Raw genomic sequence first — 25924 nt, forward strand, 5'->3', positions numbered from 1 at the left:
AGAGAACAGTCAAAAACATTGTAACAAAATTTGTTAAAGGAGTTGCATTGTTAAATGAGCAGTGTGTGGATGCCTAATGACCACTAAAACAAAGACATGTTTATGATACACATCACATATCAGACCATCAACTTCAGTGACAGGGTTGGTAAAAAAACCGGGTTTTTTCAAAAAAACCAAAAAAAAAACCCGTTTTTTTTTTTTTTTTTTGGTTTAAACTGGCTTTTTTTTGGTTTAAATACTATTTGCAAGAAAAACAATTTTCGGAAGGTAATTAAGACTCTGTAATTAACAGTTATTCAATAGTCACATTATACCTAATTTCTTGATTAATTAAAGAGAAAAGAACAAAATCTTGTAACTAAATTAAATAATTAAAATAGCTTTCTGCGGGGAAATATTGATTGAAATGTTTGACTTGATTAACATATTAGTATGCATGTATATATAGACCCTTTATGATACGAAATACTTCAAGAAGTGGTTGTGATGTGGGTTAAGATAAAATATAATGTAGATCCAAGAAAAAAACTTTATAAAACCAACATAATATGAATAATTATCGAATAAAGGTAAAAGTTATATTTTTAAGCATAATCTTTTCAAAAGAACAATTTTCATATTTTTTCTTTCTGATCTTACATAATGCTGATTTTTATATACACAATGTCGCAAATATTGAAGTAAAGCAAAATGTACAACAGTACATGATTGAACAGTCAAAAAATCGATTGCTGTTGTACTGACAAAGTTTTAAAAAAAAGTGCTGCTCTATATTCGACTCCGTTCTTATTTTGGAAAGACTTGGAAAAGATATCGACTATCGCTAAAACAAAGAATCAAATCAAAAATACAAAAATTGGTGTAACATGGCTTAAATTACAGCTTATTTACTGACATACATGTTGCATCCAGCATTGAAGTTTAAAAAATATTAAATGCAAACTCTTTAGAACAAATAAATGTGTAGCAAATTCTATTTCAAGAAATTTTTTGCCAACAACATTATATACGTGAAGTATAAACTTTTTTTTAAAATTTGATTCAAAAAATATTATTTGTGTTCACCTGCAGAACAAATCTTAATTTTTAGGTGCAAACAATTAAGTTAGACTGTTGATTACCTTACAAGTCAAAGTTAAAATTCCAGGAAAGTGCAAATAAATGGGCAAAAATGTCACACCCCTGCAACAGGAGTGAGCAATATAATGGATTGCATCTGCAATAAAAGATTCAATCCTTAGTAAATCTTAACTAATCATGCAAATTAAGCATAATGATGGAAGTCAGGCCCGGACTGGCCAGGTCGGCTAGTCGGCAATCGCCGAGGGCCCCCAAATGAAGCGAAAAAAAAATTTCTAGCAAAAAATGATTTTACAATTTGATTTCCTAGTAACTATTTCAATCTGTTTCCTTATACGTTTTGCCAGGATCAGGGCCTGATTACTTAATGTACCAACTAGGCTGTGGTCTACGGCCCTTGCTTTTTAGGGGCCCTCCAATGGCTAAAGTTATTTTAGCTAATGACTAAAAGTAAGATTTAACTGCATAGTGGCTCCAAAAAATATTTGCTTAGAACCTTCCTATATCTTAATCAGGCCCTGTCTGGGATGCTTTTGATCTCTAGTTTTATACAAATAGCACACTGGACCCAATTAAAGCCAGGTAGGGCCCCGGGGCAAACATTATTTTTAGGTTAGGGGCCCGTAGGGCTTTAAATTCTCTGAATTTGTCCCGTAAACAGGGCCGGATTAACAAATAGGCAACTTAGGAATCGCCTAAGGGTCCCCAACAGAAATGTTCAGCTTCCCTGCAAAAAATCATCTGGGCGCTTAACCGCCCACTGAATTGCCCTCCCCCCCCCCCCCCCCCCCCGCTCAAAAAAAAAAAATTAAAAGAGTGGTTGTTGTTTGTGTTTGTATGCTTCAATATTTCTAGGTTCAAGTTTTGGGGAGCCCTGTCGTCAAACTCTATACATTGGCTAAAACAATTTTAGCCGCAAACTAAAGTAGTTTCAGCCATTTGAGGGCCCCTAAATATCCAGGGTCCTAGGCTACGGCCTAGTTGGCCTATTCAGTAATCAGATCCTGCAGGTGTTTAGGTGTTCGATTTATTTTTAAAAAGATTCTTTGGTTTCTCGGGCCATGGGCCCCTAAGAGGTGTGCCCTCCCCCTCCTCGCATTACAGAGTCTGCGAGTACGCAGATCTCCAGAGTAATCCTAAAGTTGAAAAAAGTTATCTTTTGCAAATTCCAACAAATAAAATTTAACCAACAACTTTCCTTTCCTTCCTTCTTTCTCCAAGTGTACTACCGAGGCCTCCGGGGGTGTTGGCGGTACTACACAGGAGTTCTGTCTTTGTCAATTTGGTTACACGCATGGTTAAGTTACTCCGGTGACAGGAGTAAATTAGGACCCCTTGGAGAGTGATGTCAGCTTTTGTGATCCAGGCCGCTAAAGGTGCGTTTCTCCACGTTTCTGCAAGTTCTTGTAGAATCAAAAAGATGAGATAAGACAAGAACTTAGAATTTGGGTATGGATGATGACCGTGTGAAAAAAACTCAAACAAAAGAGAAATGCAGGTGTAATAAAAATAGGAGTAAATAAAAACTTCATGACTCATTCAAGACTCAATGGGTTCATGTTGATTGCTTTAGTGCCCCATCTCCTTTTGCTTTTAAACCAGTAAATAAATGGGAAAATTGAATGCATCTGGAAATCTTTCCGATAGGGTCCGACCGGATATTGGCTATAAAACTATTCCACGTGGGGTTTTGTCTTCTGCAATCTGCATTATAGTAAGATAATTGAAGGTTTGTATTTTACTTGCGTGCAAGCCAACTATAATTTTTATTATGGAAATTAAAAGATAGATACATTGGGATAAAATAGTGACAAGATGAAGCAAAAAAGGTATGATAATTTTCTACTATTAAGGCATTGCTTTAAGCTTAAAATAGCGTGTGATAAAAAAAATCTCAGCCCCTTCCAACAGTGGATCACCCACGGAGAGGATAAGAGGCTCCCTCTTAGAGACTAAGCTACCCCTCCCCCCCATTAGGCCTAAAAATGGAGAATTTTACATCTGATTTTCAAAAATTGTTTTGAATTTATATTTTTAATAATCAAATCAGTTTTCCTGTGCGGGAAAAACAATAGTATTTCCCAGGACGGTAAATACCGGTTGTGGGAAAAATCTTTCCAACCCTGGCCCTGCATCACAATCCTTCTCCACATAGTCTCCACTTACAAGGTAAATAAAATTTAAAAAAATAATAATAATAAAGAAAAAAAAACGTTCAATTCAGAAATAATGATAAATAAAATAACGCACCTTTAATAGATTTTGTAAAAATGGTATGAAATTTTCTTCTGCTAAAGGGTAAGTCAAGTAAAACTTCAAACACGTTTTTTTTTTTCATAAATTTAACTTTAGTTTTATTATTTAACATGTCCAAAAAGAAAAAGCAATTTTTGAAACAATAACTTTCTCACATTTTCGCAGGAAAGGGCCCCAGGAACCTCCGTACCAGGAAGCCGGGGCCCCTTTCTAGCACCTAGCCGACCACCCCAGAAGGAGCCAGTCCGGGCCTGATGGAAGTTGACTGAAATCTGTTTTATGGCACATATATAAAATAAAAAATATATTATTATTTTTTTTTTTTTTGATTAAAGCTTGTAATACATTTTGAAGAAGCAACTTTGCAATTTTAGTATTTATCTCTGCAACTTAGCTAGGAACTTAGTAGCATAAATGGAATTTTACATTTTTCAATATGTGTGGGGTAATTAACCTGTAAAATAATTTTTTTTTTTTTGACTTTTTTTAAAAAACATTTTAAAAAAAACCAATTGGTTTAAACCAACGTTGTTTAAACCAAACAACCCTGAGTGACAGACACATTTCTTGCAGTCAAATAAATCACACTTCTTAACTCACAACTGGCTGCAGAATGAATGAAGTCTCCATAATGTTTTGTCCGTCAACTGAGGCAAGTGCAGTGCAACGTCACCACTGTGCTCAGCTGTTACCACTACAATAGAACTAAATGTCTTAAACTATTGTGCTAGCCTGAATCACTTTCTTTTCTATTCATATAGTAGAGAACTCCTTGTATGCATACGTTTTGTATTAACTCGACTTTTTAGCAATATACTAGCTTTATCTGTAAAACATGAAAAAGCCATTTATCAAGTACAATATCCAAATATTTCTGTAAACTGCAAATGTTCAGACATGTTCTGAAAATACTGCTGTAGAGATGTTTCCCAAAATTTTCCTTTGTTAAGATCAAGAATCATTAGTCAACAACTACTCTTACAAATGAGACAGTGAGAAACAAAGGGATGTAAGTGCCAAAATTGAAATTTTGGAGCTATCCAACACAAATAGTTGGTGAACCTCTCCTCTGTTTTGGAGCAAGAAATAGTACTAGGAGACTTTATAGTTTCAGTTATACAGCATGATTTAGAAAAACTTTTTAATGAAAGCGTACCCAGGACTGGAACTTTAAACATGTTTTACTCAAAACATGAAAATGTCCACTTGCATCTCTTTGCTTCTCACTGCCTCAAATCTAGTTAATTGTTATGCCATGCTGAAACACTAATCAAAGTTTTGATGAAGATATTATAGACTGGAATGATTTTTACGTGTTAAATGACGTTTAAGGAAATATTTTACATTTACTTTTTCTTGATTTCTTTTATCCTATAGTTTCAGTTTAATTTAACTGGTGCAATGGAATGTTCTCTTAAACGTGCTATGGTAAACAAGGCAATCGCCTTTACGTACGTAATAAGTTAACAATCATTTTCCTATCTTAAATAATATAAACTGCAAATTTTGCTTTTATGTTTAAAAAATTCAAAAAAAAAAAAAAAAAACCTTAACATTTAGCTCTTGAAGCAAATTAAACATAATCTCTATTTTGAACTAAAAATATGTAACCAAAAATTAAATTTTATAAACGCATTTTAAATGCTTTTTTTTTTATCAACTTTGACCTGGAGAGGAAAAAAATTATTGAAAAATGCATTCGTAAGTTTGTTAATGCAATTTTATTTTTTGCTGTTACTCACTTCTTAAGTGATTATGAAGTGTTGTTTGCATATGGGCCATTCTACAGAGAAACTTACATTTTGACCCACATGTGACAGACAATTTCTTCCATTAAGTATAATAGTTTTTAAAGCTAATGAACAAAATTTTGTTCCATAGGAAATCAAGAATATTTGTGCGATCTCTTCAGCAAAAAATTTGATCGTTACTGTTTATAATTATTTTATGAAATCTGGGTGTCTTAAAAAGTCAGGATTTAAAGTTTAGCCTACAGTGCAGCATAGCTAGTAACAAAGCCAATAAGATGCTTGGGTTTATCAATAGATCTATTTCAAACAAATCTGAAGAAGTTCTTCTGCCCTTACATAGAAGTTTGGTAAGACCTCATTTGTAGTATGCTGTTCAGTTTTGGTCTCCTTATCTTAAGAAAGATATTAATGTATTGTAAAGGGTTCAAAGGCAGGCTACATGGCTAATAAATGGACTTCCTCATTTAGACTGATTCCAGGCTTAGAAGGCTAAAAATGTACAGTCTTGAGAAAAGAAGAGACCCAGGGGACATGATTCAGTTGTTTAAATTTATTAAAATGAAAGATGTTATGGGGCTGAAGTTTAGCACTGAAAACAGGACAAGGGGTCATTGTTTTAAACTATTTAAATCTCAGGCTAACATGGATATTAGGAAAATTATTTTAGCAGGGTAGTGGAACCTTGGAACAGCTTACCAGAAGAGGTGCTAATGAGCAAGGGAGTATATAGTTTTAAGAGGGCCATTGATCTTCACTGGGGATTGAAAATTGACTAGGAACCAGCCTAGCTGGGTCCAGAGCCTGTTGTTGGTCATCACTTTTGTATTTGTATATTAGCTATCACATACAGAACAAAACGGCTGCTCTTCCATGGAGTGGCCCATTTAGGTTTGAACTCCTTGGTTGACACATAATCGAACCTTGAAAAATTTATGACATTCCCAGCAGGTGGTTGCTGGATTTTGCTTTAGCTACTGGTCTCTTTTAGAGACTTTTATTTGGCCTTTAGTACAATAACAATGAACCTCCAGTTACTGTGCTTGGTTTAGTTGAGCTCCCTTTCTTTCATTTCATGTGTCTTATTTAGAGATGTAAAATTTCTGGAAATTTTGAAGTGGTGGGAAAAAACCGTTTTTTTTAAAGTTTTTTTTTTCGGGAAAAAATGGAAAAATTGATTTTTTAATGAATAATAATAGGGCTTCTTAATAGCTCTGTGTTTCTGGGAGCATATAAAGGGTTAAGCATTAAAAAATATATGCAATCCACAAATCTTCTTTTTCTGCTTGACAGAATTACACGTAAAAGTATGTAAAGAAAAAAAAAACTTTTTGTTTTATAACTGAGAGCTTAATTGGTTAAACACCAGAAATAAGTCAAGTTGCCGTTCAGCTAATAATATTGAGTAATATGTGTCTGATCATAACAATTACATTTTCTATTTTAGATCACTTTTGACTTGAAATAATAATTGTAATTTTTGACTGTCAAACATGATTGATATTGTTTGAAGGAAAAATAAAGATTATTTCCCTTCCTTACAATGTAACTTTACTGTCTGGAAATGAAAGCTATTGATTTTGATTTTTTTCTAATCCAGTCTAAGTCCAAATCAGAATTAAATTGGTTTTTAGCTTTCATTTCCAACAGAAACCCCAAACCAAAACTGCGTAATGATTTCTAAAGCTAAACCAGAACTTAAACTGGAGTTTCAGTTGATTCACACGGTCATGCTAAGCACAGTAGTTAAAGAAGTCATGCCTATATTTTCGAACAAAACTGAGTTATTGTAACGTTTTTCTGTTTCGTATTTTACTTAATAAATGAAATGTTTTTGTGTCATTGTGAGCATCAGGCACTATTTTTTAATAAATTCTGAAACAAAAAAAAGACATCTAAATCACACAACTATATGGAAGAGCTAAACTTTAAAACACAATCTCCCTGCTTGAGCTCAAATGCAGATTCCACTTTCGTACTTAGCACGCCAGTATACAGGGTGCGGCAAAAAAAAAAAAAAACCTCGGACAAAGATTGCGTCATCGAATGTAGGTAAAGTAATTTCATTTTAATGACTAATGAGTGTCTTCTTTATTTTTGTCTCTCACTTTATTAGAAAATAATTTACAATGTATATCCTAGTTTATGTATTGTTTTCGGCTTTCGTACAATTTTAAGCAAGAGACATGCTCTTTTAAAGTTGTTTAACCAAGTAGAATGACAGTTCGTATGCTTGTCGTGCCTCGACAAACAGTATTTGATGTGGCATGCCTCTTCAAGCGGCTTAGAAATTATAGTCGATGTCCGGAAAGTACAAAAACGAACAGTGAACATTTCAGGAAAACATCGCCAAAATCCGAAGTCAGGCTTTGTCTGTGATGAATTCAGCACAAGTGACAAAAAATATGTTTCTTTGTTGATGAGGGCCATAAAATGAATCAAAAAGTGTACTAGAAGGACATTTTAGAAGCTGTTGTACTTCTTTGGACCTAAGAGCACTTCAGCACAGCTATGTTGACTGGACACTTCACCTTGACTCCACACCAGTTCATACGACCAAAAAGACAAGAGTGGTGCAAGGCGCATTGTTTTTGACTTGATATCATCTTTAGAGTGGACGCTCTACTCACGAGACCTGAATCGCATTTGTTACACTGTATGGCTTGTTTTAGAGTCAAAGGTTTACCCTAAACTACACATAAGTTTGGACTCTCTAAACCAATTGCTTTATAGTGAATAGGTTTGATTAAAGGACTTGCGGTCCTTGAATAAAAATTTTCAATCAGTTGCACCTTTGTTTTACTTCAAAAGACAGGCAGTTTGAAACCAATTAATTTATTCATTGCTAAAAGTCTTCTCATATCATTATTTTTTGTGTTTTGTTAATTTATTTTTAATTATATAATATAAGAAAAATTGCTGGCCTGGGTTTTTTTTTGCTGCACTCTGTACATTTGGTTCACACAGTCAGCAGAAACATAGTTCTGTCATGATTCAAGTTATACATATTTGTTTTATGAAGAGGAAATTCTTCACTAAGGATATTGGTTTAATTTTTTTTTTTTTTTAATGAAAAGTATTAAATTTTTTTTTTTGATTGATATGCAAATGATATTATCATACAATAAGTTGCATTATCAAAGTTGGACAGTATTTTAACATACAAGGGGGGAGGGTGCATGAGAATTTAAGTATGAGAAATTTCTTTTCACATTTTGCTGAAAATTTCATTTAAAACGCCTGAAAAGTTGAAAAAGTTCATTTTTTCAATTTTTCCGAAGTGGAAATAAACTCCTTCGGAAAAAAACTTTTTTTTCGTAAATTTTCATCTCATTGTTTTCATCTCTAGTATTACAACCTTGCTTTTTTGCAACTTGTTCGCTTGGCAGCATATGTTCTAAAAGCTTTATTAGATCTGCTTCAGATCAAAGTTTACTGAGAAGTGTGATTAATAGCCAAATACGCTCTCCAGCCTTTAAGTATAAAATATCAAGAGCACACATGGAAAACGGGGAAATTGTTTTTTTTTTTTCAAAATGTTATTGAACTCTTGTGTAATATGTATCTGTACGTTTGATGATAAAAGTACCAATCGTTGACACATTTCATTTATCTAATTTTATTTATTTTCTTTTTTATATATTTAACTGAATATGCTGTTTGTTTTTCAGGAAACTGATGATGAAGTTAAACAAATTCCAGAAACACAATTTGAATCCAAGGATTATTGTTATCTTCAAATATCATTCAAATCTAACAGTTACTATAAATGGGTAGGCCTACTTTTATTCTAAATTAAAGTATTAATTCTGTATGTTGTTCAATGATTGCTAGCTTTTGTGTAATTAGCATTGTAAAAAGAAATGTAAGTAAAATAGAAATGAAATTTTAGTCAAGAACTAAATGTAATAAAAAAGCCAAAAGCTCTCAACTGGTTGCTTACCAAAGTTATGTATTTTGGTCTATTTACAAATATGTTGTCTTTTTTTGCATAGCAGGGATGTGCCAGCTACGCCAAACTGCTCCAAAAGACCACTAAATGAACTTTTCTGCGCCAAAAGTGCGATTTTGCATGTAATGTTAGTTCCTTCAGCATATTTGGCAGTTTCTGCAAATTATCATCCAAGTTTATGCATTTGGCGCTTGTTTTTACGATTTCTTGACTTAGTCCCGATTTTTTACACATTTCAAAATCCGATTGCATCCGCTTTTGAAAAACTCAATCTTTAAAATTTATTATGTGATTCTTCTCCTTTGACTTGACAAATTTTGTATTGACCATTATTTTCAAGGATGGATCCAGAACATTTTCAAGGAGGGGACGATTATTCTTTTACTTACCTCTTACAACGTATCTTATTCGCATGTGCTTATGGGGAGGGAGGAAGGGGAGGTTGCCACAATATTTTTATTTAAAACATCTAAAAGAGGGAGATTTAGCCAAGGATAGAGAGGCAGGAGGTCCCCAAATGTATTTCTTTCCGTTTCGTTACCAAAAGTATTCTAAAATTGCGTTTTTAGAACTTCAACTTGCTAACAAATCCAGGGAAATGTTTTGAAGTTCCCCTAACATCATCAAAGGTATCAAAAATTTTATTTTTTGGAACTTCAGTTTCGGAAAATTACCAGAGGAAGGCCTCCCTTTCTTTACTAATGTCATCAAAGGTGGTTTACACTTGCGAGTTTAGGACTTCAATTCCGGAACATTACCGGTTCAGGGTCCCTCAAGGGAGGGGCGATCGCCTCATCACCCCTCCCTTGTATCCGCCCTTGATTATTTTCAACCTTCTTATCTTTTGTTTTCAGAAAAAGAGGACTTGTAAGTTTTTTTTCTTACCATGCCCACTCGAAAATGTCAATCTAGTTGCATCCAAATTCGTTTAAGCTAATGCCATTTGTAAAAATTAATATTGTTCACCTTTTTCTTGTTTAATCTTGGGTTTCTTCAGATTTTAGGACAGAAAATTGATGGAATTTGGATAGTGACACATAAGATAAAAAAAAAAAAAATCGGGGAATTCTAATGCTCTGGTAATGAATATGCAGACATATAAAGCTCTCAGATTCAGGCATTTTTTTCATATTCTTAGCCTGTCTTAAAATTTTTATTTTTTATATATTTTTTCAGATTTTTTCCGCATGTATTTTAAAATTCCTTTTCTTATGACATTATTTCTCAAAATCATTTTTGTTTCATTGTAATTTCATAATTAATTTTGTAATTAAATATCAAACAGTTAAAAATAAAAGGTTTTAATGTTGCCTTTGCTTGATCTTCAGATTTGTTAGTTAAATTGTACAGTATATAAGAAATATGCCAAAAGGATATGTAAGCTCAAATGTAAGTAAATAACTTATGAGTACCAAAAAAAAAAAAAAAAGAGAAAAACATAATCAATAGCTCTTTAAAACTCACTTGTAACTTGTTAAGGTAAAGTATTTAAATTTAACCATTCTTTTTTACTTTTTTTGGTCTTTTTGAAATTGTTTTTGAGTTTTATGTATATATATCTTGTGTCATTTACATGTGTATATGAACTGCATAAAAGCAAACAAATTTAAAAAAATAGGTATCAAAGGACTACAGTCGAACCTTGATATCTCGAATTTGAAGGGAACATCAAAAAAATTTGAGTAAACAAAAATTCGAGTTATCAAAAATCCTTGGGTAGCTGGGGGGTGGGGGATAAAATGCAAACAAATACTTTGAAAATAAATGCATATATTATTCACAAAACACTTACTGATATATTGAGTCATTTAAAAAAAGAATCGATGCTGTTTTGCTTCAAATTCAAGTCTTTTTCTCGTTCCACTACAATTTCTAAATGAGAAAGCGCTCTAAAAGTCTCTTCTGTCATATATGACGATGAATCTTCATAGAACATCAGTAGCGGATAGGGCTTCTTTGTTTGTAGGTTTTTGGTGAGGATTGCAGATCTCTTCTTCTTCATCCTCTTCGGAAATTGGATCGCCAGCGGTTATTTGAGAAAGTATTTCGTGGTCTTCCCATCGACCACATACTGCAACTTCTTCATCAACGTTTAGGAAGTCTTGAAATTGCACTTCATTTAAATCCAAACGTTCGGAAAGTCGTCCCCAATCTGTGCCTAATCAGTTTCATCACTTATGTCGCATACGGGGACATCCTCTTCATTCTTTACGAATCCAGCTTTCTTAAAGCAATTTCTGATGGTTGAGGAAGTTACACTATTCCAAGCTTTGTCAGTCATTCGCATGGCTTCTAATATGGTCACTCCAGAAGACTTGACTCCTTCTTCAATTTCAGCCATAAGTTTTTTCACAACTTGATGGCGATATTTGATCTTAAAGCTGTGAATGATCCCTTGATCAAGGGGTTGTAATTTTGATGTCGTGTTTGGGGGAAGAAACTCAACCTTTACGTAATCCAATTTCGGAATTATGTTGTGGGCTTTGCAGTTATCAATGAACAATACGATTTTCCTTTTTTCCCTTTTCATTTTCCTTTCTAATTCTTTTAGCCAATTTTCAAAAATTTTGGAAGTCATCCAAGCTTTACGGTTAGAATCGTAAGCAAAAGGAAAGGATTTCACGCCTGAAAAACACCTTGGTTTAGCTGATTTTCCAATCATTAGAGGCGGTAGTTTTTCAGTCCCATCCATATTGGAACAAAGCAGCAAAGTCAATCTTTCTTTACTTCTCTTGCCTCCTTTGCAGGCTTCTCCTTTTATAGCCATGGTTTTATCCAAAGTGCATTTAAAAAAAAAGTCCGGTTTCGTCAGCATTAAACACATTTTTTTCATCATAATTTTTCAGGATTAAATGTAGTTTTTCTTTAAATTCCAAGCAGACTTCCTCATCAACACTTGCACTTTCGCCGCATACCTTAAGAAATGTAATGTTGTTTCGGTTTTTAAAATTCTCAAACCATCCATTGCTTCCTTTGAAACTTAAATGGCCTAATTCCTTAGCAAATGCTTCGGCTTTCTCTTTTATTAAATTTCCATTCAGAGGGATGTTTTGTGCTCTGCATTGCGTTATCCAAATCATTAAACATTTTTCCATATCTTGAAACTCGCTAACTCGAATTCTCTTTCGTTTCTCAAAGCCGTCAGCACACTTTTCCAGAATAGCTTCTTTGTTTTTCAATATGGTCGATAATGTACTGCTTGGAATTCCAAACTCTTTTGCGATTTGGTTTTTCTTTTTGGAACCTTTTACCTCTTCTTCAATTAGTCGTTTCTTCTCCTGAATAGAAAGCGTATTTAATTTTCGTTTGGTTGCCATAGCTAACTATGCGTAAATGGACTGCTTTGAAAGTTATCTGAAATGATTCTTTTTTACCACTGAATGAGGGTCCAGCAGAACTGTAAAAAGAAGCAGCTATCCCCCCCCTACTCTCCTACTGTCCTCCCACCAACATTTCACAGCTCCCCTCCTGCAGGTGTGTGACTTTGAAAAGTCAGAAGAAGGGGAGAGGGGCCGAAGAGGGTGACAAAAGGAGAGGAATGTTGAAAATTCGGTACGGCTCAGAATAGATTAGAAACAGGTTTGTACTCATTTTGGAACAAGAAAAAAGGAAATGGAATCCGAGCGAAATAGCAAAACATTTCGAGTTATCAAGGGCTTAAAACTGAAAATTTCGACTAAACAAGGTAATTTTAACATTGACAGTATAGGAAGTATGAAGGGGGATAAAAAAAATTCGAGATATCAAAAATTTCGAGTTATCAAGGTTTGAGTTATCGAGGGTTGACTGTATATCTTAAATGTGCACAAAAGTAGTGATATGTTAAGCAAAGTAAATATGTGACCTTATTAAAATGAGTCTAAGGAAAATGTAGAGCAGGACATGACTTGTCTCTTGTTTAAAATATTAGACAAAAAATAATTAATAATAAATGTAATTAAGAGAGCTTCATAGTAGTCGGAGTTACCACATTTTGGCATCCTTAATCTCCTTTTTTATTATTTTATCATGCCACACATGTTTCTGTGTGAAATATACATAGTTGCTCCAAATTAATGCAAAATTCAAATTTTTGCTGCAGCAAGCTGCTCCAAATTTGCAATTTTACTACTCCAAATACTTTTGCAATTTTACTACTCCAATTCCGTTTTACTGCTCCAAGCTGCTACAAACTCACTATTTTCCTGCTCCCAAGATTGCTCCAAAAGCGACTTTTGGTCAGCACATCTCTGGTCTAACATATCCCTTGTAAAAACCCAAAAGATTGATAAATTTGACTAAGCAAATGCATTTGTATCCAATGGCATACATAGCACCCCCATGGCATCGAAGTCTATGTACCCAACTGTTTTTGTTATCAACTGCAAGTTTTCTAAACAGTTCTTGAAATAGCTCTCCAAACTGCAGGTGATTTTCTTTGTGTTAAATTAACATTCTGACTATTTCTACTGCTACACATTTAAATATTGTTACAAGTTCAACCACTTCAAGAAATTCTTTAAATGACAACATAGTTCTTGAGAAAAGCACAGGAGATTTATTTACAGCTATGTACAGGAAATGTAATTACAAATGCTAAATCAACCATAGCAATTAGGCAAATATCAATTAACTCTGTAAACTCAACGGTTACACACATATTTATATCCAAATACGCGAAAGCACAGCGCAAAGGCTAATACACACAATAACAGAGCTAACGGCTTAGACAGTTTAAAAAGCAAAAGTAACTCTCTCATTCAAATGCCACACGGCTTTTACACTGCTTTGGAAAGTTCAACAAAATTCGAAATGCTTCTCCATGTTTTCTTTTTGTTCAATTCACAAATCTTATCTTTCAGAAATGGAGGAACCATATACTTCATTCAAATGTAAGGGGGTTGTATATTCATTACAAGAAACTATATACAGGTTAAGTTATGACAATAATTTTAGATGAAAGATAATGGAATAAACACCAAATTTAGCTAGATTGCAACAAATTAATCATAAAAATAATTACTATTTACAGAATTTGTAACAATATAAATTATTACAGGTTTTCTATTTTTTTCTGTGGTGCATTTTTTGTAGAAATGGGTACAAGGGTGTCCAGAACTTTAATTTTCTGCAGGGTTGGGGAGGGATTCTCAACTTACTAAATGAAATTCTGAATTTTACTGAAAGATAAGGTACCAGCATGAAGCGTGTACCGGTACTGAATGAGAAAAAACATCAAGCATAAAAAAAATTGCAATATTGCAATGCTATCTCCTACGTTGCTAAATTCTAAGACACAATTTGATCAATTAAAAAAGAGAAATTAAAGGTCAGAGTAGGGTTAGCACATATTTTGCTACAGTGGCAAAAATAGATGCGCTTTATTTACAGAAATCTAACTCTAACTGGTTTAATTTTTAGTAATTTTATGTCAATTCTAATAATTTTGATTTTTGAATACTTAAAATCATTGAACTGATCTAAATGTTCAGTTTATACTGATTTACTAAAATGCTTTTTTAATTAGTACTATGAAATGACCAAAACTGTACCAAATCAAAACTTTACCAATGTACCAAACTGTTGATGCTTATTATTTTGATCTTGCTTGATGGAATGTCCCGTTTAAATAATTTTTCGTGGAAAATTTGCTATCTCAATAAGCGGGATCGACTGTACCAAATTTTTATGTTTTAGTCAATTTTTAACAGATATTTAATATCAATTTGCCAATACTATCAGAGTAACAAAAATTTCACAGTTAATAAATTATCTCTACATAGTATAAAATTAAGTCCCCAAAAAACGTCTGTTTGTGAGAACACGCAAAACTCGAGAACTACCCTGCCGATTTCGCTGAAACTTTCATAGTATCTTTCTTTTAGCACCAGAAAGGTTTGCAGACCGGTTCGAAAAAAATTAGATGAGTAGTTCTTTTTTTATTCCAACTTAGGCCTTATTTTCACAAATTTCCAATATGGGGGTGAAAAATTACTTGCATATATTAATATTACATATCGTTGGAAAGGATAGAATTTTCCGTGTTCTACGCAATTTGTTTCAATGCTCTAACTTAATTACGGAGGGAGTTATTTGCGTTTTTAGCTCGAGTTTTTTAAGCTCGGCTGAAATTCAGGCACTACTTTCTTTATTAAATCCATCAATAAGAAGTGAAGGAATTGTCCCACAGTTTTCTTTTTGACACGATTGGAAAAAGCAATATTTTTTACCCCAGATCCATCTTGACTCATGGTCAAAAAATTATGCTTCTATCTCAAAAGGAAAAAAAGTTACAAGCCTTTTTAAATCAAGTTCAAAAAGTCTCATTTCCATTCAAATTGTTAACCATTTTCTTTCGCATTTTAATTCTTTAAACTTATTTTATTTGTGTTTCCACGGTTACGCTTTTTAAATCCATCTTTTTCGATTTAATTTCTTAAAAGTATTTTAATATCTGTCGTCCCTGTTTGGGAGGGAAATTTCGCATGATGTTTATTTATTTATTCATTTATTTAACCCTGATTGTTGAATATATGTCACTTGACACAATTTTTTCTTTACAAAGTGGACCGATCAAAGCGGGGCAACGCAGCTAGTGATTAATATAACAGAAATATAGATGAAACTGATATAAACAATGACTTTATTTTCAGTAAGTTACCGCCCTATAGCCAGGGTTAAGGCAGATATACATAAAATACACCGCTAGCTCCTATTTCTACCTTAACCCTGGCTATAGGGCAATAACTTACCAATAAAACCATGCCTTGCCTTCACTCTTCGAGTTGAACTGAACCATTGCTTCGGTCACTCGTCTGGTCTGTGCTAATTTTATATTAGCTACCACTTTGTTTGGCTCTCTTGACTCCCTTAAGAGGTTTTCCACCTCCAGTTCAGTCGCTTCCTATTCCAGGCTGATGAGTGCTAATAAGCAAGAAACTGCAGTCCTCGGATGGAGTGACTGAGCTGGCGGTGTATTTAATGACTTAATTAATGAAAATCACACTTAAAATATTTCAATCTTATTAATATTCTTAATATAATTCAATATTATTAAACTCTCTACATCAGAACGCATTTTCTTTACATTGCATTACCAAGAACAAGATTTGAAACATTATCTATTGCCCACATTTTTGAGTTTTGTTCGAGTATTATTTTAAATTGTTTCAATCATTAAATTACAGTAAACTGCAATTATTCGTGGCCTTTCACACTTAAAATAGAAAGTTTTTCTCTTTTTTTTTGACGAAGATAAACTGGAAGCAGATAAATTCACACACTGTGAAATCTATTTTTAGACATTCCTATCCCCCCCCCCCCTTCTCTTCCAATGACATCAAACCTTTCGAGGTCACCGATACCTGACTAATTGAAACCTAATTTTTAGATCTACACTACTCACTGCTTTAGAACTACACTACTTACTGATTTTTAGATCTGCTTTACTTACTGATTTTTAGATCTACTTTACTTACTGACTTTTAGATCTACTTTACTTGCTGACTTTTAGATGTACACTAAGGTGCATAAATGAGTGAACGGATCAGTCTGGAAAAATGCACCATCCCTCTGCATTTTTGGTGTAACTTAGCTTGATTTGTTGCAGTTAATCTGCTTGCATGATTTGCTCTTGTTTACAGTATATCTGTTTGCAATAATGAGCGATCCCTTTTTAGCTTTTTCATGAATTTTTATATACCTTGTTATTGTTTTTGCTATAGTTTGCATGTGTGCAAGTGTTATTGATATTTTTAAGCTATTGCATACACTAGCATCGCTTTTACCTAATTTGCAGATTATCTGCAAATTTTTATCCGTGGTTAGCATGCCACTCTTATTCTGTGGATAATCTGGAGTCTACCGTAGCATTAAAGAAAAATATACTTATATCTCTACTATCTGTTTTGATTCAACTCTCAATTGGATTATGTTAAAATTCTATTATTCTTTGCTGAACATTTTGAAGTCCAGCTAATTTTCCAGTTTTTTCCATTTTTGTCTTTTTTTATCAGTTTTTTTTTTTTTCGTTTTTGCTACGGTCCTGGTAAAAATACCATTTTTTTTGGCAAAATGCTCAATTCTAGATCAGATTACTCCCATTAGGACCACTGTGTGCAAAATGTGATTTTTTTATTCACTCCAGCGCTACAGGAAAATGATTCCGGAAGGGATAGCATTTTATTTTAAAAATAGTTCAGAAGTTATTTGCAATGCAGACGTTTATGCTTGTCTGCCGCTCACTGTTTGATTTTTAATTGAATGTAATGTTAATGTTTAAGTGATAAACATTAATTTTCTATTAAAGCATAATTATTTTAGTACAAAGATAATATTTTTAAATTCATTTTAGCTTAACTTTGTTGTTCTTCATACTATTTATCAGTTTTATATTATTTTTATTTGTTTGAAAAATTATCTTTCATCTTTGTGTCACTTTATTATAACAAATATTTATTGTATTATGCACTCTTCCTTCTTCTTTTGATCTATTTTTATTGTGCTTTATTAGGGTCTAGAACTTTCGTTATATGCATGTATGATAGGGCACTTAGTCTTATGCCCATATACCAAAGTAGAAGAAAGTTTCAATCTTCAAGCAATTCATGATCTCATATTTCATGCTGGAAATGTATCTCAGGTATGTCTTGAATTAATAAGTACTTTTGATATTTTTATGACTCATTTCAAATTTTGCTTGTTGCCTGGAATGTGATTAGTTAATGGAAGCTTAGCTTCAGAACTACAGGGTTCATTGTGAAAGTAATGCACAGGATTTTAATGTAACACAATGATAGATGGCAGAGCAGTAAAACAGGGGGGAAATGTGGTTGGGGATCTGCACTTTGAACATAGCTTGTCGTCAGTTTTCTCTGAGCAGTGTGAGAGGAAAGATGTCCCTCCACGTGAAGTGTGTTTTCGTCTTTTGTAACACGGAGTGATGGGGCGTTCGCTTGAGCAAGGATACCGATAGCCACACAGCCTTCATCCTTACCTACTTCCTGGCCCGAAGCAACACCCCGGTGGTCCCCTAACCCCCTTTACAATCCCGATTTGGCTCCATGCAACTTTTTTGTTTCCCCAACTCGAGAGTGCTGAAAGGAAAGCATCCAAAGCCACGTTACAATGTCCCTGAGAGATGTTCCCGTTGAGAAGTGCTTTTGAGGCGTGGCAAACAAGTCTCCTCAGGGGTATTGATGCAAGAGGACAGTATTTTGAAAAATTTTAGAAATTTGCTCAACTACAACCAATAAATCTATTTTCCCCAGAAAATAGGGATTACTTTCATAAAGTACTCTGTATGTGTTGAAAACTTTCTCTGGTTTTTTATTATGAGGATTGTTCCATATTCAATTAGAAGGTTGAAAATAAACTTCTTTTGAGTGTTTTTTTTTTTTTAATTTTATAAAAAAAAGGAAAGTAGTTTAGCTTTGTATTGTTGATCACTGCTTCAAAAATACTGTGTATAATTGAAAAAGCAGTTGGCAATTGATAGGATTGTGCTCTATTTCTACACAAAAAATATTGGTTGACAATACTGGCCTACATTTGAAGATCAAAAATCAGTCATGACTCCCCACAGGGTACGACTTTTAAACTACTGTGTATGATTGGAAAAAAAATTGGTAATTGACAGAATTCTGCTCTATATCTACACAAAAAATATTGGTTGACAGTACTGGCCTAGATTTAAAGATCAAAAAACTCAGTCACTACTCCCCACAGGGCAACCGAGTGTAAAAAAGTAGCAATTCAAGATTTGTTTGTCTTTTTTTTTCTGAAAAATCGGTAAAAGAGACAGGAAATCTCCTTGTCAGAAATGCATTCATGGAATCAGATGAAGTTATTTTTCATAACAATATTTTTTTTTCTTTGAAAGATTATGAACTCCTTGGTTGGTTACTTAATCAACATTACCTCATTCTTTCGTTCTTTTGCATATTTCAATAAGACACGATATCTTTTTTAGCCTTTGCTTCGTTTATTTAATTAAATTCACCAATGAATATCAACAAAGCCAATCTCACCGAAGAAAATTGTCCTACATACAAAATAATTGAGCACAGAAAAGGAGAAAATATCAGTCAAATGACAAAAGTATTTGTGAATTAATGATTTATAAATATGTATATCAGTTTTTTTTTCAACTTAAAATTTAATTTTTATTTTAAAATAAAAATTTGTTTTTGGCCCTGTTTGTCTTGCAAAGACAAACATATATATGTTACATGCATATATAAATATTACATGTGTGTATATGCAGTGCTGCAATTGGAAAAAAAAATGTTTCAAAAGGACAATTATCTTGGTGTGGGGGTGGGGGGGGGGACACCAAGAGCAGTTGATTTGAAAGCAATTTATATTACATTTGCATTATTTTTACAGTACAAAATAAAATATTTCGGGGAACAGGGTACCCCCCTCCCCTTATTCCCCTCGGCTACAGCACTGTATATGTATCTGTCTTTTTCTTTTTTTTATCTGCATGGATGTAAAAATAAGGAAAACTCCCTGTGTGGAAAATTTCTCGCTATGCCAGAGTTATCAAGCCAAACAAACAGACCAAGAATTACTAATTAGAGTGTTACCAATATTTAAAAAAAAAAAAATCTAATTTTTGAAATTGTTAATTTTTTTTTTTTTTTTTTGCCTTGAACTTTTTTTAAACTTGAGACTTACCTGATATAAGGGTAGGAATTTTCCTAAAATTTAAAATTTTATCCTACAATTTTGAGGTTTTGTCCTAAAAATCCTAAAATTTTCATTATTTATTCCCTATTTTTGCAGAAAAATAAAATTCAACTTATAAAAGAAACTTTTCATGGTGATAAGCCCCTATATTTTAAGATAAAATAAACTCGGTAAACCCTAAGAAATTTTCTCTGAAAAAGAAACAGAGTAAAACCTATGCTGCTGCTGCTTTTTTTTTTTCTGGAGAAGAGGAGGGGGAGGAGGTGCAGTTAATCTCAATTTTTACAAAAATTTACAAAGATGGAACTTGAATGTTTTTCCTTTCTTCCTTGATTTATTGCCTTTGTACAGTATGAATGTGGTGAGCTAATCTTTTTCCATTTGTTTATAGTATGATCACATGGAGTTCCCAGGAGTTGTTCCTCGTACTTTTATTGGTCCTATAGTGATTGCTGTGTTATCTTCTCCATTTTTATGGATACATTGGCTACTTAAGATGGATAAATTTATAATTCAGTATTTAGGTTGTAGTTTTATTTAATTTATTTTCAGAGTTAAAAATTGCTAATCAAAATTATGAAACTTACGTTAGTAAAGTTACTTTCTATTTATGCTTTTATTACTTTACTTAACGATTTTTAAATTTATAATTCAGTATTTATGTTGCAATTTTATTTAACTCATTTTCAGAGTTAAAAATTGTTAATTGAAGTTGTTAAATATATAGTAAAATCATCAAGTGTATTCTTTTTCACTTAAAGCTTGTGATATTCAAATTACATAAGTTTTTCCTTTTCTGAGAGAAAGTATACTAAGCGTATGACACATATAAACAGAATAAACTTTTGATTGTTGACAAAAAATTTCAAAGAAAAAAAAAGATAAATGTAAGACCTGCACATTTTAGTCACATTAACAATACATTTTTCATTTAAAATTTATTGCAGTGTTCCTTGCAGCCTATCATAAAAAGTAAAACATGTTGGTCTCAAAATATATTATAATTTTAGAATGAATTTGAGTTTATAAATGTTTTTAAGTTTTTGTATGTTGTCGAACAATAGGCCTACCTACCTAACGACCTTCACGGGCCGAACCTACAGCCCGTGAAGCTAATCCATGTGGTCGTTGCTTTGTTCAATTTTGCAAATCAAAAAGCACAACTTGTTACAATTTCATAAATTTGGAGCCAAATATTCAGAAATTGATTTCTGAAAAGCATGCATTTAATTAAATAAGCATCAAGTAATGATAACAACAGTTACTGGTTTGTAATGTTCGTTCTTTTTCCATATTTTTACATGTCGTTTTGAAAGGAATGAAAGATTTTGAAATTTCATGTTCTGGCCCATGAGAATGTTTTTAATGTGAGGTCTGGCCCTCGGGTAGAAAAATGTTGGGCACCATTGTTGCATGATGTAAAACAATGCTATTGATTAATGTTTTTGAAAAACAAAAAACAGTAACGTGATTCTCATTTTTATTTCAGTACGGTTTATCCTTGGATCACTTGTTCTGGTTGCTTTCCATAAATTTAAGGGATCGATAGAAAAGCATTTTGGCTCTGTGGTTTCTGTGTGGCTTCAACTGATAACCCTCTCACAATTTCATATAATGTACTACATGTCTAGAACACTCCCAAATACATTTGCCTTGATTTTAGGTATGTTCTATTGATTTAGTTTAAAATTGCATTTAAGTGTTGCATAAAAAAATTTGCTTTGCAAAATATTTTATGATCGATTGTGTGAAACATGTAATTATGCATTTTACTTCATTCTTCTACTTGCTTTGCTTTTATTTTTTGCTAACTAAGTTCAAAACAAGCTGACGGCAATGATGTTTTTACCTTACTTGTGTACTTGTTCAATATTTATTTATTCACTTTTGGTTTCCTATGCCAAATTTGTTAGACTGAAATGGAGTTAAAATTACCATCTTAGCAAAAAAAAAAAAAAAAAAAATCTTGTGCATAGCTCATACTTGCATTTAAACATCAGGAATGACTTGGTGCTGGAAGACACCGAAACCTCTTTTCATTGCTGCTTTTCAAGAAAAATTAATTTCCCTTTCACATTAAATTGATCACAACTGGGAATTCAATTGCCATTCTGTAACTGAAAATTTATTAATTCATTCTTGTTAAACATAAATCAAACTGGAGAAAACAAACTGACAAGAACACCATTAAAATAATATATTTGATTTATCTAATTGAAATATCATACCTACAAACATAAAGATTTTACAATTAGAAAATTTCATTAATGTATAATCTACATAGTGTTAAAAAAAACTACAATTGTGTACTAGTACTGAAGAACTACTTCAGTGCAAGTTGTATGTAAAGGTTTTTACATTATTGTAAAATCAACCATAGTTCAGAATTAAGAAGAAAATTTTCAGTTTAGGAAGTACATGCATTTTAATAATTTTTTGAAATAAATATGTTTTGAAGTAAAGGTATTTTAAAGAAATTTATTATGATCTGAGAACAAAGTTCTAGTTTTGAGTTATAACAAATTTTTATCACATTGAAAATTTTGCCTTTGTTGTAAAACCTTGTGATTAAGACTTTTGATGAGAAAGTTTTAAAATTTTGGCATGCATATCAGTGAATAATTAGATTGATAACAAACAAATTAATAATGAAAAAATTTTTCCTCCATGTTCTATGCCCTCCTCCTCTTATTTATTCCTCGACAAAGTACTAAAATTTCCCCGACGAGGGGAGGGGGGGAAATTGCCCCCTTCCTTGGAACCACGTCTGATTATTTGATTTACTACAGAAGCAGTGCTGAGCGGGGGATGTTAAAAGATTGCTGCACAATTAAAGCAAAACTTTCATTTGTGCACCACACGTGACATCAAAAAAAGTTTTTAAAAAAGTCTGTCTGGATCTCTGTGACGCGCATAGCGCCTAGACTGTTCGGCCGATTTTCATGAAATTTGGTACAAAGTTAGTTTGTAGCATGGGGGTGTGCACCTCAAAGCGATTTTTCGAAAATTCGATTTTGTTCTTTTTCTATTTCAATTTTAAGAACATTTTCTGGAGCAAAATTATCATAAGATGAACGAGTAAATTACCAAATTATCACGACGTGGAACCGTAACACGGAGAGAGCAAACAAACATAGCCAGTTGGTGAGAAATTCATCATCCATTATATTATAGGCGAACTGAATGACAAGCTTCTATATTAAAGCATTGTGTGCATGTGTTTGCAACAATGTATTTTAGCTATATTATCCCAAAAGCATGACATCAGAAAGTTTTTATTGTAGGTATGGAAAACTTGGAAAAGTCTGGGAAGTTAAATAATGAAGTCCTGATTAGACAACCTGCAATGTTTTCTTAGTTAATATTGCTTGTTTTACCATTATTAATTATATTTATGAACATAGAAAGAAAAGTTGCTCTGAGCAAGCTGTAGAAAAAAAAAAAAAAACTTGAATTATACTCAACTTATTACAATAAAATGATAAGGTTTTATAACATACAAGGATTTTTGATAACGGGTTTCATTAAAAGTGCCTTTTAAAAATTGTAACTCATTTAATGTTTGATTGAATCAATTTTTCAATTAACTTTCATTCCAGCATTATTTTCATTTCATTTCTGGCTTGCGAGGAATCAAAGAATGTTCATTGTTGCTTCAGCAGCGGTGGTGGTTGTTTTTCGAGCTGAGTTGTCCATCCTGTTAGGTCTGATAGCACTGGGTGAAGTAATCTCTGGTAGACTGAAAATTTTAACTGTGATTGGTGTGGGAATTCCTGCAGGACTCTGGATGTTAGGTCAGTATAATATATTTGTCCTATTTTTTTTTAAATATTTTTTTAGCCTTTCCCAGTGACATATCTCCCCCACTCCATTTAGGGGTTTTTACCCATTTTTATTAAATTTTTATCCATTATCAAGTATTTTAAATTGGGTAGTACTGAAAAGGTCTTATTACTGGCACTAAATTCCCATAAAAGTTTTGAGGTGTTGTGGCATAATGCGTTCCTTTGCCACAAATACAAAGAAATTTTGTCTTTTGCTGTTTTTTCAAATGTTTTTAATAAATATTTCTTAAACTTTTCGGATATTAAAAAAGAAAAAATGTCAAATAGCACAAACTGCAGACTACTGAGGAGGCATGTTTTGGCATTACAAGAAACTCTTTTTCCAATGCAAAAGAAATGAGCTTATGGAAAAAGACATCAGACAATTTCTTTCCGGATAATCTGGCTTTTGTCGAATGTCTTTTTATTCATAAGTTCATTTCTTTTGCATTGAAAAAGGTGTTCTTTGTAACGCCGATACACACGTCTGCAGTATTGCCTGCAATTTGTGCTATTTAACGTTGTTATTTCTTGTTGAAACATGGTTTTCACTGTATCTTTCTCTATAGTGGAGTGCCACAAATCCATCAACCTGAAATTTGCAAATGTTAAGAATGTTGTAAATCAGGCAAAAAGAGTATTTTAAAATTTTAATCAAATTTATTAAAAACATTAAAAAACAGAAAATTTCACAACTTTTAATGCATTTGCAGCCAATGAAGGGTATTTATGACACTCCACATTTTTTATTTGAATTTAGTGCCCCTTATAACATTTGTACTGCACTGCCCCACATTCAAAAAAATGGAAAAAAAAATGTTTAGAAATTTTGCTAAAATCATTAAAAACAGCATTTGGTTGGTATAATTGCATCAGTATTTCAGTATAATTGCAGCAAATTAAGGAATTGTCCAAAAAATTTTGAATTTTTTATGTGCGTTTTGTTCTACAAATGGCATTTTTTTCTGCAGTACCCATCATCGGAAATAAGAAAAAAAAATCTTTCGCTCACCTGAATGTAAGAGTTGATCTTAAATGTTGCCTAGTAAGTTCAGGGTTAATTTTATCATAATACAACTTTCTGCTTTGCTTTTTTATGTTAACTGATCTAAAACATTGTCAGTGGCGGATACAGCTGGCGGGCAACCGGGCAAATTTTGCCCGGTGGGCCGGTCATGCTTTGGGCCGATCAACTAACAGCAAAGTATTTCGGGCCTGTCTACTACATCAAAATGTTAGTTTTGTACGCATGTGTTTAAACTAACGCAAATTCGCAAAACACAGCCTCAGCTCTTCTTAATGCATGGGCTAAAGCTTGCGGGTAGAGGGAGGGCAGGGCCGTGACCAAGAGGGGGGGATTTCTGAAATGGGGCTGTCCAGGGCCTGATTACCACACAGGCTGACTAGGCCTTGGCCTGGGGCCCCATGCTCCTATGGGGCTTCATATTTTTCAAAGAATTATGCATAGCATTGCAACTATATGAAAAATACATGTATTTAAAATATAAAAAAAAATTATGACTTATTAATTGGAAAAAAAACTTTTTAAAGTGGAAGTTTTAATTATTCTGCCAGTAACGAATTTCCTTGGTCAAGATTATGAGGCGGCCCAAAAGGGATTCATAAATGCACATAAGTGATTTATACATAGTTGTGTGATTAGACAAAGAGGCCTCCAAAAGTGCATTCATGTTTTAAAAATGTAAATCAAACACTGCATAGTCTTCAGGGGGCCTCCAAATTAATGTGGGCCTAGAGTCTTACTTTTAGTTAGTCGGACCCTAGGGCTGCCAATATATTTTTAGTGGTGTAATAAAAAAATAAATGAATAAATTAAAAATAAAAAAAAACAGGGGAACCTTAGCGGTCGTAAAAAATTAAAATTAATTTTGGTTTCTTTGACGCTTTTATTTATAAATGACAAGTCACAATTGCTCTAAAATGCAACTTAAAAGGGCCGACGTGAGGTCATGTCAGCTTAGTTGGAGAATAGGGGCCTGGCTCGGAATTGAACTCGTGCAGAGAGCAAAATATCCTAATGGCGAAAGGTGTAGAAGGGGGCATGTGAAAAAAATTGACCTGTGTCATTTTTTTCCCTTTTTGCTCTCAGCAACCCTGTTTATAACAATTGGAATAAAAGTGACAAAATATTTTTTTCCTTAAAATATTTTTAAAATATACAATTATAAAATACCATTGAGAAGCATGAAAGACTCTACATTATTAAGACTATCAAATCAAAGGGCAAAGGCCGCCGAAATGTGAGTTTCAAACATTTTTTGACGAAACAAAAAGTATTCTGTACACTGTACAAACTCACGGTTTCGAGCCCCTCAGTTTAAAAAGAAAATAAGTTGATAAAAACCAATGTTGAAAGAATTCCGGTTTTA

At 33.0% G+C, this 25924-nt stretch overlaps 1 protein-coding gene across 2 annotated transcripts in view; it reads left to right on the forward strand.

Annotated features, from left to right (window-relative positions):
- The window catches only part of LOC129219920 (dol-P-Man:Man(7)GlcNAc(2)-PP-Dol alpha-1,6-mannosyltransferase-like), a 60547-nt gene that overhangs the window by 2815 nt on the left and 31808 nt on the right, over nt 1-25924 (forward strand). Inside the window, exons 2-7 of one of the 2 annotated variants that reach the window (XM_054854235.1) lie at nt 3505-3621; nt 8759-8860; nt 17531-17659; nt 20102-20234; nt 21200-21373; nt 23310-23504. In XM_054854235.1, coding sequence (XP_054710210.1) covers nt 3619-3621; nt 8759-8860; nt 17531-17659; nt 20102-20234; nt 21200-21373; nt 23310-23504 — 736 coding nt within the window. In that variant the 5' untranslated portion in view covers nt 3505-3618. The remainder of the gene's footprint in view (nt 1-3504; nt 3622-8758; nt 8861-17530; nt 17660-20101; nt 20235-21199; nt 21374-23309; nt 23505-25924) is intronic. The other variant, XM_054854237.1, reaches the window with a different exon arrangement.

Source organism: Uloborus diversus, chromosome 4, assembly GCF_026930045.1.
Source record: "Uloborus diversus isolate 005 chromosome 4, Udiv.v.3.1, whole genome shotgun sequence".
Classification (NCBI taxonomy): Eukaryota; Metazoa; Arthropoda; class Arachnida; order Araneae; family Uloboridae; genus Uloborus; species Uloborus diversus.